This window comes from Dendroctonus ponderosae, unplaced genomic scaffold (assembly GCF_020466585.1).
Source record: "Dendroctonus ponderosae isolate FM_Combo_2020 unplaced genomic scaffold, Dpon_F_20191213v2 Dpon_F_20191213_6, whole genome shotgun sequence".
Lineage (NCBI taxonomy): Eukaryota > Metazoa > Arthropoda > Insecta > Coleoptera > Curculionidae > Dendroctonus > Dendroctonus ponderosae.
The window spans coordinates 3,550,677-3,561,775 of NW_026018814.1; the positions used below are offsets into that span (position 1 = coordinate 3,550,677).

An 11,099-nucleotide genomic window follows, 5' to 3' on the forward strand; every position below is an offset into this window, starting at 1 on the left:
CGTTTCAGACAGACTTGGTCTGGCGCGTGGTATTTCAAGTGAACTGAAAGATCTGGTCGTGGCAGAGGCAGATTAGTTAAACTAAGTGTTTAAAACGCGAAGCAAGAAACGAATAGCTATTGCTTGTGCTGGCATCAAAGTGGCTTCAGAAAATCTACGCAAAAAAGTGAGAAGAAAGTGGGTAGACTAGAGACTATGCTGGAAGGGCGTCGACAGCCATAGGGAAAAATGCGGCAAAAAAACTTAAAAATCGAATGCACGCTGGGATTTCTTTATAAACACGTTGTTATTAAAACAATTAAATACATAATTATAGAAAAACAAACAAACGATACAAACCGAACGAATTAAAACCAACGTTAAAACGGCAAATTGATCTACCACTTTCTTAGTGAAATACTGCAAATTCTGAGAAACATACATACGTGTTCTGTGCACACTAATCATTAGGTACCTTTTAGTTAAACCCCGGCTGTTCTGGGCAACCTATTTTGTTCGCTCATACAGTTGTTCGTAAAACCTATATTTTTAAATTTGAGCTCATATTATTAATGACTACACCTGATTTGCTTTTGTAACTTCATATCTGAAATATATCATATGGAGCGTCGCCTTTAACAAAGAACAAACTATTTTTACCACAATTTTTGCAGTTGCCAATTGAAAATGTAAACATCACATAAAACATCATTGCGCTTGAACATATGGCCTCGTCTGTACATATACGGTCTGATTCTATATACCGTCTGTAACATATCTATAATTCAAATACGAAGAATCACTTTATACAGTGGCAAATTAATTTTCTTCGGCCCAACGTAGGCACAAATTAAATTAATCGACCGCCTATTTACTGGGTATTTTTTGAAAAGCTTCGTCTTTGTAGTCGAAGTAGTGATTTTCACCCGTGACATTAGCTACTATTTCATCATCTTCCAAGATTTCTATAGCTAAATTTTCCATCATCTCTTGCCCATTGCTTGAATTATAACATTTTACACTATATCTCAAATCTGTACCAACGTCTACCGTTAAATTTTATCTGAATATGTATTTTCTTCAAGTCGCGGAAATATGGCATAGCATGACTGCTTAGGCGGCAATAATATCTGATAATAGAATTCGCCACTAACGGCGAAATTTGGTCAGCAAGTCCAGATCTGCGGTTTTATTTTGTACGAAATTCGCATCGAGTCGTATCTGGCTCGTTCTTAACCATTAACGCACCGACATTTCTTCGAACTTGACTCGCCAGGTATCAGATATGACAGATATTTCGCTCGTGTATGGGGCGCTTATGGCTGATCACATCACCAAGAAATTCATATAGGACGTTTTTTGGTATCTAAACTGGTTTGGAATGAGGTGTTCCAAAGCAAAACCCCTAATGGTTAGTGGTTTTAGTGAGATTCAAGGGCAAGTTGGCTTACCGTTATCGGAGCCGTATGCGCCAAGTTGGCCTGTCCACTTACAGTGGTTAACTTGGGACTCTCCATGGCGCCCATATGAATTTGCTTTTGACCTGATTAGGGAGAAAACAAAAAAAAACCGAACTAAAAAACCAAAATCCCAAAGAAAATTAAACGCCAACTACTCGACATACATACCCGAGTCGCCGGTCCTGAGGATGGCCGGCTTGGCCAATGAGTGCACGTCCAGTTTGCCGATGTTGCTGCTCTCGTGCTGGATGATTGACGCTCTGGAATCAACATAAAAGATTGAGCAGAGACTGGGCGATTGTTGTAAAAAGCCTACTTGTGTGGCGCCACACTCTCTTCGAACATAGTGGAGCCCTCGTCGCCGTCGATTCCAAAATGGTCCTTTGCCTGTTTCTTCTTCAGGATGATGTCGATGTAGCCGGCGATGATTTGCTGAATTTGTTCAGCGTCCGTAGTCTGGACCGAGTAGTACTGATCGGAATAATCGCCGAAGTCCAGCGTGAATGTGTTTGGGGATGCGCCCCATCTGGAACAATTCAGAGTTATTGGGAACGTTGTTTCGATTAGCAAGTATATGGCGGTTACCTTCTGACAGTGGTCAATGGCCACGTCTGTATGGTCTCTTTGGTCTTCTCGTCAAGCCTCAAGACCGAGTCCTTGGTGACTCCGAGTAGTCGCGGCACCAGTTTATTCTTCCCCTTCATTTTCTCCTTCACCAAGAAGAAGGTGACGCCGTAGGTGGGCAGGGAACGCGCAGTTTTCGTGTACTTCACCTTTGCCTCCAGCTCGTTGAGCCCTGAGCACTTTTTGTGCTCTTGGAACACCTTCTTTTCGATGCCCTTGATCTTGGCGTACCATTGCGGCAGGAACTCCTTCAAGCTGCGAATCAAAGTCGAATTATTCAGTTGAGTGAGGGTTGGGGTCGGGGTGGTTGCTCACTCCAGAAAGCCGGGCTTGTGTTTGCTCTCGATGTGATCGCCGAACTGGATCTGGCATTGGACGCCCGCAAACTCGCAAGCCTTGTCTTGAGTGATGGGGTGGGCGCCATTAAGGATGGCGTCGCGCGCCTGCACGTACAAGAGGTTCAACTGCACGGGGTCGCGCGAGTCGATGTTCTGGTCGGAGAAGAAGAACTTTCTGCGCAGCAGGACGGTTTCGTGTTCGTCGATCCCTTGCTCGCGCAGCGTCTTTGACGGGTCCAACCAGTTGACCTGCCAGAGACGCACAATATTGAGTAAACGCCCACAAGTTTATGGCGTGATTGAATACCTCGTCGTCAGTATGCAGCTTCTTTCTCAGTTGCTCCATTTTGTCGTTCTTCTTTTCGCGCTCCTCCTTCTTTCGCTTCAACGTCAAAGTGCCGTAGTTCCGGCTGTCGATGTTCTCCTGGTTCTCCGGCTCCTCCAACACCAGCGAGTACTCGTCGTGGTTGGTGATGCCCAGTTTTGTGCAAACCACCACCATCATGTTGGCCACGATTTGCGAGTCGTCCACCATCATGGTCTTGAGCGAGCCTAAAACAACACAGCCAATGAGGACCTTCGAAAGGTGCTGCAAGTGGTTGGTTACCGTCCAGCATCTTCACGCGCAACGTTCTCAGCTTGTTGCGGTACTCGATGGTGTCGCCACTCTTCAGAATGTAGTACTCCAAGTTGCGGGCAGGTTCCAGCCATACTCCCGTCGTGTTGTCCTCGTCGGTCAGGAATAAGCCATAGTCCTTATCTGGAACCGAATAACCCCGTTATGTGTCGCATTCGCTTTAGTTGCCAACGAGGAAGACTTACGTTGCACAGTCGCCTCCGGGCATTTCTCCCGGATGATCCTGCAGGCGTCGTGGACAGTCGTTGGCGAGCTGAAGACGATCGTTTTCGTGACGTTGCTGTCGACGATGTTAATTCGCAGTGAAAGTGACATGGTTGCGTATTTCTGCAAAGATAAGCGATCGGGATTAATAAATTCCAGATAAAGGCTTTCTGCGCCACTGGATCGCTAAGCAGGAATGCTGAGTTGCTGGGCAACGGGCCGTGCGGCGTCGTCGGCCGAGCCGGCGTCGGTTACGGCGCCGTTTCGGCGTCGCTCGGCCGTTCCGACGCCCCGCGAATGCAATCGATAGGCGGGCAGGACAAGAAACAGGGTGCGATGCACGTGGTTCGGAATGGGGCTATTGCTTGCTAGCACCAATACCTTCAACTAATTGTTTTCATTACTTAACCCCAATAATTATCGCAGGCAATCACGTGAGAACCGAGTGACGTCACCCGGTTCTCTTCCAACAGCGGCCCCCTAGTGAACATTTACAAAGAAGGTAAATTGGGGAAAATTCCATTCGTTGTTGTTGCTGTTTGCAAATTTGGGGCCTTGATCTGGCGGCTAATTCGCCAATGAAAGGGCAGGCACAAATGAACATTTGCGGCTCACAACATCGATATCACGCAGGAGAGAAGCGTGTCGGCTGCCTTCACCCTCGGCCCTTTAGCATCCGAAATAATAAGAGGGCACGTACTACAAAGGTTCATCGCTTGGCTGATGTCACTCAACGAGGCCCACTTTTCGGTTTTCGATGTTACGGCAATTTTTCGCGACAGTTTGCACCAATCGCGTTCGCCCATGGTCTATGTGCAAGCAAATGCAGTTTGTTCCTTTCCAGACCAACCAAAAAATTGGATTCTATTTCGAAATGTTAATGGTTTTCGATGCAAACAGCTTGACATTTCTTGACAAAGCTGAGAAGTGTATAGCGTAAAGCCCGTGTCCCAAGCATCCGTTTGTACGATGGTACGATGATATGAAAGTGTTTCTATTGGTTGGAGATCTGTCAATTCGTCATCCGTCGTACGAACGGATGACGAATTGACAGATCTCCAACCAATAGAAACACTTTCGTATCATCGTACCATCGTACAAACGGATGCTTGGGACACGGGCCCACTAAGAAATGTCAAATAAATTAGGATGAGATTCGTGCATATGACAGTGACGTCAAGTGAGCCTTGTTGTGTCAGGAGTGGGTGGTGGGCACACAATCAGCTATTCTATAAACGTCAAGTTATTTACCAGCCACAGAATTCGCTCTAATTCCCCAATAAACCGCACTAATCCAATGATATGGCACCGATTTATTGGCTAATAACTCGATGGCCATATCGAGATGACCAATCGGGCCCAGGACAGGATTGAGCTCGTAAAAACCGTCAAAGTATACTCAAACAAACAGTAATGATTGTCGTCCTGATTTTGTTGCTCTTTGAATCCTTTCTATTAATACATGGAACGCTTTACCATGCGTTTTACGACGTTTCGGACGCGCCGTCTAAAACTGTTTCTGCCGATCATATTTTCGCGTCTGGGGTTATTACTTACAATGTAACGTGAGGTAATCAGGATGTGATATATTTAAACTTGCAACTTGATGTTGAGGGATTTCGGGAAATTGTCCGCTATTCGGCTGGTACGGTTCTATGAACTCTTGATTTTGGTACCTATACAACCGCAGAATGCAGGAAGCAGATCAATTGACCTTAAGCCTCTGCTTTCTGCTAACTAGAAGTTTCTGAATTTGAGAAATTGGAAAACTGACCCAGAAAGTCAAGAAATCAACTTCTTGAAACAGTCACAGCAGCTATTTTTCCATGAATTTTCCTACATAGAAACGACTATGTTTGTTGCGTTAAAACGAAATCGACACGTTTTGCATAACGTGTAGGTCATCGACGATATAAAACCGTCCGGATTGTAGCGCAATAATCATTGCTTATCGAAAAGAAACTTCTTTCTTCAAGTTGCACGGATTGTATCACTGGCCAAACTCAGTGTTTAGTAATCGTTCATTAAAATATTTAAACGATGACGTTGTGCACGTTCATTAAAGCGACAAAGTCCCGATAAACCGCCATTTATATCACACATTTGCCGGTTTATAGTGGGTCGTATTATTTCCGAAATTAAATTCTTCAGTAATGCAAATCGGCCTTTTACAGCCCCAAAGCCGTCAGGATGGGCAACTTAACAGATCCGAGATGTGCTCATTTGCATGTTTATGGTCAGACGATAAAAATGTAGGGGCTCGTGTATGGACGTGGATTTGGCCCCCCCAGAGGTTTCGCCGCCCCTGCACTGATTATGCGATTATCCATCAGTTAATTGCGATCGCTGCTTAATTAAGGAAAAGGGGGCTCTTCTGGAATTATCGCGAGTCTAATCAGGCTCGATGCAATGGGGTTGTTGAAAGGTTTTCACCGGCATGTTCAACAGATTGACTGTTTTGCTCTTAAATCGTTAAAGGGGTGAAGTTCAGATTTACGAAAAATGCCGAACAGTGTCAATACTTAGATGGAAGTTCTAGTAAAAAGTAACATAAACTGAAAGTGCGAAAGGCTGTAGAGGGTTTGCAAATACCTAAAGTCCGAAGCTATTGCAAGATAAAAATTTAAGAAAAAATAGAGAACACGAAAGTGCAAACCTGCTGTAAACTACAACGATCTAGGAAAGAACACTAGTAAAATACAATGGAAAGTAACTAATAGAAATTGAAGGAAAACTTACAAGTCCATCGTGGAAACTGCACCGAACAGTCGATCTATACACCAAGAAGGGAAAGCTGGCTGTAACCGAACACCGCAAAGCCTCACTGGGAAATGACCCAAACTTGATCACATGCCAGGGTGAACGAATTTCCTCATCCCCTCGTTTGAGAAAAACCGGCCCCATTGGCGTGCCACCGAATATTACAAGAAACCGATGGGTGGGGAAGGACGCCGCGTTCCCATTGGCTGGCGAGGACCGGCGCCACTTTGGCGCGACGCTTGAAAACAAGCTCTCGGTTATATCTATATAAAAGGGGGAGGCTGGACCCGGGGGGGTTGCATAATGCCCCTTATGTATCCATGAACATGGAGAATTTTTCAAAAAATCATTTTTGATTTGTTACAAGATAAGCCCACCCCAAAACAGATAGTTTGATAGGCAGAGCGAGCGATCTAGAAGTTTAGCGTGCTTTCTTACGAAACGCGCCATATATCCAGATAATTGTCCTGCAGGATGCCGCCTATGGAGGCGGCAGGAAGTCTCGGCGCCCGTCAGACGGACTACTCTTGAGCCATCAGAAATCCTGAAGGATAACCAGGACGTCCAAGAAACTTTCAAGAGTTAGGCTTTTGTGGTCACTGCTTCAAACTGACGAGATTTTGCAAGAGCGAGTGGTCGATGCACCGAACAAATCACATCTGGAGGTGCCAAAAAGCCTAAAAAACTCACCAGCTTTACCACAAAAATTGCATTTTAAGAAGGGAAAATATTTCGGCTGGAAACGGATTGCACTCATTCAGAAAAGAGGAATTAGAGTTTGCGCCCAATTCATTATAAAATGTACTAATGCCTTGTAGAAGCGATGATTAGAAAAGTTTCCTCCAGATGTTTCGCTTGCATTTGCGATTTTGATATTCTCAGCCGTAAATTCGCTTCGTCCAATTTTGATTTTTTCAGATCACATGAACGGTTAATTGCATTTTTTAATGTTTTTGTCGATACGATTTTATCAGAAAAAAATTGATTGAAATTTGTTTTCTTTGGAAAATTGCTTGATTCAAAAATAGTTTCGTGCATCTTCACCGGCTAACCATGCCGGTTTTTCCGTAAGCAAGAATCGGGGTAATGAATAAAGCGAGAATGTTTGCAATCCTGACCAAAGAATGTATTGCAAAGGGAGAGCCCATTGATGAGTAGATTTTACTATAACACATTCTAAAAATAATTCCTCAACTGATTGTTATCCTTCATAATATTTGGCTCCTGTTCCTTATTTATAGCTTCTCGGGCAAATCGTTGAATCACAACGGAGAAAACATCAGAAATAGACCCCAATTAGATTCATATTAGTATTTTTAGTTGGAGGAATTGTGCACTGATTGGCAAATACGTCGAGTTTTATTAAACGTTACTTATGCGGAAACGAACAGAAGATGTCGTTTGTTTACCAGAAAATGTTTCTTATTGCACACTGGAGCTGGAATTGCCGAATTGTTTCTTAATCATCATCGAAGCCTAATTGTTGCATCTTATAAGCGACATAAATCCGTCTAACAGACTTTTTCCATTAGAGCATCGGCCACTTTATTGGATAAATGGATTATGACAAGCACACTTAAACCGATCCCTATAAACGTGGGGAAATGCGGATTTATTGCGGGGAATAAAAATGCCCATACTTGCAATTCAACTAATCGACCCTGCCTGCGTTCAATATTGGCTTTCTAAGTGAATCACTGCTGTATTTAAGCAACTGCTAATAGTCCCGGATATTTGGTAATGACTAACCACAATTTTTGATAAATGTAGAACCTTGAGGTTTGCTTTAAGCAAGACACACTCAAGTTCCACGAACATTGACTGGAAATGCGAAATGGGAACATTTTGCAGCTTGAATTGGCGTGAAGATGGCAAAAACGAGCCTATTGATTTTCGGCAAAACAACTGAAATTAACCACCCCTGGGAGTGCTCTAATCAAGTGGGTCTGATAGAGGTTCGACTCAGCTCAGCTCAGCTGTTTGTTGGCATTTAAAGTCCACTAACCCCGCCGCTGGGTTTAAATCACCCCTGATGTATTATGGCGAATATAAATAAAAGAGAATGTCAGATTTATCGATTGGACCCTAAGAATCAACGAAGGGTTGGCTTGCCATTCGAACACTAATCAATTAGGCCATGCGAAGCTAAAAATACATGGATTTGCTCATATAAACAACTGGAAAACTGACCGATCATATCAGTAGAGCAACTTGAGATGTGCGTTATTTACATTATAACCTTTCCTTAAAAAGGAGAACCGTGACAAAGGATTTTTCCCAGTTTTTGTGTGGCTGAACTGGCCGGTTGAGTTGATGCTGGAAGCATCAGGATTCGGAAAAAAATCAGAAGCGAAACACTATGAATAAAAATAACTACACTAGGGACAGATGATCAATAAATGGCCAGTTGTGGAGCATTAGACGGGTTTTAAAGTGGCGCTTTGGTCTGAACAATTACGGCAATCTAATGAAACGTGTACGGTACCTGGCTCAGTTATCCAAGGGTTACATATCTGGAAAAACACACACTTTTTCACTAAGTTTGGACGTTTCACGCCCAGTTCTCGTACATTTGGTCTGGCCAGCCTTCACGGTGTTGCCAGGCGTTGTAATGCAAAATCTTTAGTCAACATTTAAATCCATAAGCGCATTTTTTTTAGTGTTATCGAAAAAGTATTTTAGCGCTGAGGCAAAAAAGTCTGTGCATGCGTCTGAGCTATGAAAACCTAGATAATGGTCTGATTAAAAAAATTCCCTTATTCATATTGATAAGACGCTCATTTCTTAGAATCATCTTAGATTAAAACCATTTGCAGCTCAGTGATTGCGTAGGCAGTTGCTATTAATTTCGGAATAATTCAAATATAGTTTTTAAATAACTTCTTCATTCATTCACTGTATTACACAATTTTTATAACAACGTTTCGGCTAGTAGCATTTCCGTCTTCTAGTGGACTGATTGCTTAACAGTTGATCGTCACTTTGCGGCATCCAAAGCACCTAAAAATAAATTATTTTTTAGTTTCAGCTTATAAGCTTCTAATGTAATGAAGTGTTAGCCACACCTTTTCACAAAAAAAACCCGCGATCTATTTTCTGAACGTGCCCCAAAATCATTATCATATATATCAGCCTGAAGATTTAGCCAGCCGCATTTGCGGGTTTGTTCTTGATCGATTTTTTGGGTCTCTGTTACAAACGCGAAACGACGGCAACGCCGTTATTTCCCAGTGGCGTCAACTGGTGTCGTGTTTCCCAACTCAATCCATAGGCTTGCGTTTCTTTCCATTTCCTTTTCAAATTATGTGAAATTTTTGGAAGTTTGACGCAAAAATTCTTTGGCTAAAATCACTTTAGATCAGAAGACATTTGTGATGGTTTCAATTTTTGGGGTCTTCGACTAGTTTTAGTTTGCGTACTTTTGGCCTACTTGCTTCATTTAAACTGCATTGGCTTTATTGCATAGACCAGATTATTGAAGAAATCAGGCAATCAGGGACTTATCGGCGTCACTTTAATCAAATACTAATTGCTAAGATGACTAGATACGAATGAACCAAACGCATCAGTCACTTGATGGCAATTCTCCGTCCGAACCGTATATTAAATATTTGTTTTCATGAATGAAACCAGCTTTAAACACCTTGAAGGTTGTGAGTAAAAATAGCAGGTACTAGTAGAAATCGTGCAGGTATCATTGGTGTTCTAATGAACTTGGGCTTCCGCTGAATTGTGTTCAGGTTGCGTAAATGAGTCGTTATTATCTGGGCCGTAATTGCCAGATTATTCACACTGCGCTGTGCCATCTCGCATGCATATGGCATTCGATCTGTGCCAAATTCGAAGAAAAAATCGATAAGATTTGCCCCATTTAGCCATTAGCCACACCTACGCACACTACTATTACATTAATTTATTGAACCTGAGTAGGCCGTTGCAAGCACATTTCAACACCTACATGCCATTGGGTGCTAGATAGAGGACCAGTGAAAAGGTACTCAAGGAGCTAAAGTAGACACGAGTAGAAGGAGTCTTCATTTCTGCACTCGTTTTATTTCCGCAATGTCAGTCCTACGGTTCGACTAGAGAAGCTTGTTGTGTATGCAAAAGTTTAAAATACTGCGTAACCAACATACAATTTCTAGAGAAGATTTTAAAGGTTTTTTCGTGTTGTCCGTAAAAAAGTGACGCTTGAGGTCATCTTTTGTGAAGTCATTCCTTTGGGATGTTTGGGAGTAAGTTGTAAATAAAAATATTCTTATCAAAGACCGAGATATTTGCAAAAAACTAGATCAGAAGTACGGCAACAATGTGTTTCAAGGTTCGTAAATAGCAAAAGCTCAAGTAACCTTCGTAAATAGCAAAAGCTCAAGTAACCCTTCGAGGTAAACACAGAAAGTGAGGTTGAAATGCAATGAACTAAGTTAGGGCTACGGATGACAGCAAAACCCTGCTATAAATGGTTACAGATCAGTGATCTGTTTACAAGTTGTTAAATCACAAGAGGTCTTTGAAGTTCTCGTGTAACTCCAAACAAAGCACTCTTCGCAGAATTACTAGGCTTCCATTTTAAGCAGCTTCTCGTATTTGGTTAATTAACTCGTGTTCAATTTGTTAAGGAATTAACTCGTGCTCAACTTGTACCGGCGTTCGGTAGACCAAAGATTTAACGTGTCCTATAATAAGTCCTCGGCAATTATTACTCGGCAAGGTGTCAATTGTTGTGCAGAGTTCCGAGTACTTCTGCAAGGCTCTGCTGCTCTTATTTCCAATTGCTGTTCCTCTATGTCTGGAACCCGAGCACCTCTTGGTCGTCCACTATCTGCTGGGAACAGATATCGATATGGAACAGTCGGCACCTGTTACCGATATTTAAAATAACATGTGATTTGAAATAACAGGGCTCGCCTACGAAGCTGCTCAGTACCAGTCAACATATGGGATTTCGATAAATACCTGCCTTTATGCCTTTTGATTCCCCGCGGCGTTGTCAATTGGCCTTAGTTTTAGTGAAAGGAGATATTTTATTCTCGTGAAGTGGTAAGGTTTTGTATGTATGGGAGTGGGACGTGCACCATGATTCGGCAAATAGCAATA

At 42.7% G+C, this 11,099-nt stretch overlaps 3 protein-coding genes and 1 long non-coding RNA gene across 10 annotated transcripts in view; 2 read left to right on the forward strand and 2 right to left on the reverse strand.

Moving 5' to 3' along the window:
* Positions 1–8,617, reverse strand: part of LOC109534105 (talin-1) — a 26,541-nt gene extending 17,924 nt beyond the window's left edge. For 6 of the 7 annotated variants that reach the window (XM_048667534.1, XM_048667536.1, XM_048667537.1 and 3 more), the window contains exons 1-9: positions 8,488–8,617; positions 3,224–3,365; positions 3,009–3,161; positions 2,709–2,953; positions 2,379–2,650; positions 2,025–2,318; positions 1,756–1,965; positions 1,608–1,699; positions 1,431–1,522 (exon numbers count right to left, since the gene is read on the reverse strand). In XM_048667534.1, the coding sequence (XP_048523491.1) occupies positions 1,431–1,522; positions 1,608–1,699; positions 1,756–1,965; positions 2,025–2,318; positions 2,379–2,650; positions 2,709–2,953; positions 3,009–3,161; positions 3,224–3,353 (1,488 nt within the window). In that variant the 5' untranslated portion in view covers positions 3,354–3,365; positions 8,488–8,617. The remainder of the gene's footprint in view (positions 1–1,430; positions 1,523–1,607; positions 1,700–1,755; positions 1,966–2,024; positions 2,319–2,378; positions 2,651–2,708; positions 2,954–3,008; positions 3,162–3,223; positions 3,366–8,487) is intronic. The other variant, XM_048667535.1, reaches the window with a different exon arrangement.
* The window catches only part of LOC109534156 (dimethyladenosine transferase 1, mitochondrial), a 179,795-nt gene that overhangs the window by 29,718 nt on the left and 138,978 nt on the right, over positions 1–11,099 (forward strand). The window lies entirely within an intron of this gene.
* Positions 1–11,099, forward strand: part of LOC109534106 (elongation factor Tu) — a 37,604-nt gene that overhangs the window by 20,101 nt on the left and 6,404 nt on the right. The window lies entirely within an intron of this gene.
* The window catches only part of LOC125504893, an 80,194-nt gene continuing 77,965 nt past the window's right edge, over positions 8,871–11,099 (reverse strand). The window contains exon 3 of the long non-coding RNA XR_007281780.1: positions 8,871–9,002. This is a non-coding gene — a long non-coding RNA (uncharacterized LOC125504893). The remainder of the gene's footprint in view (positions 9,003–11,099) is intronic.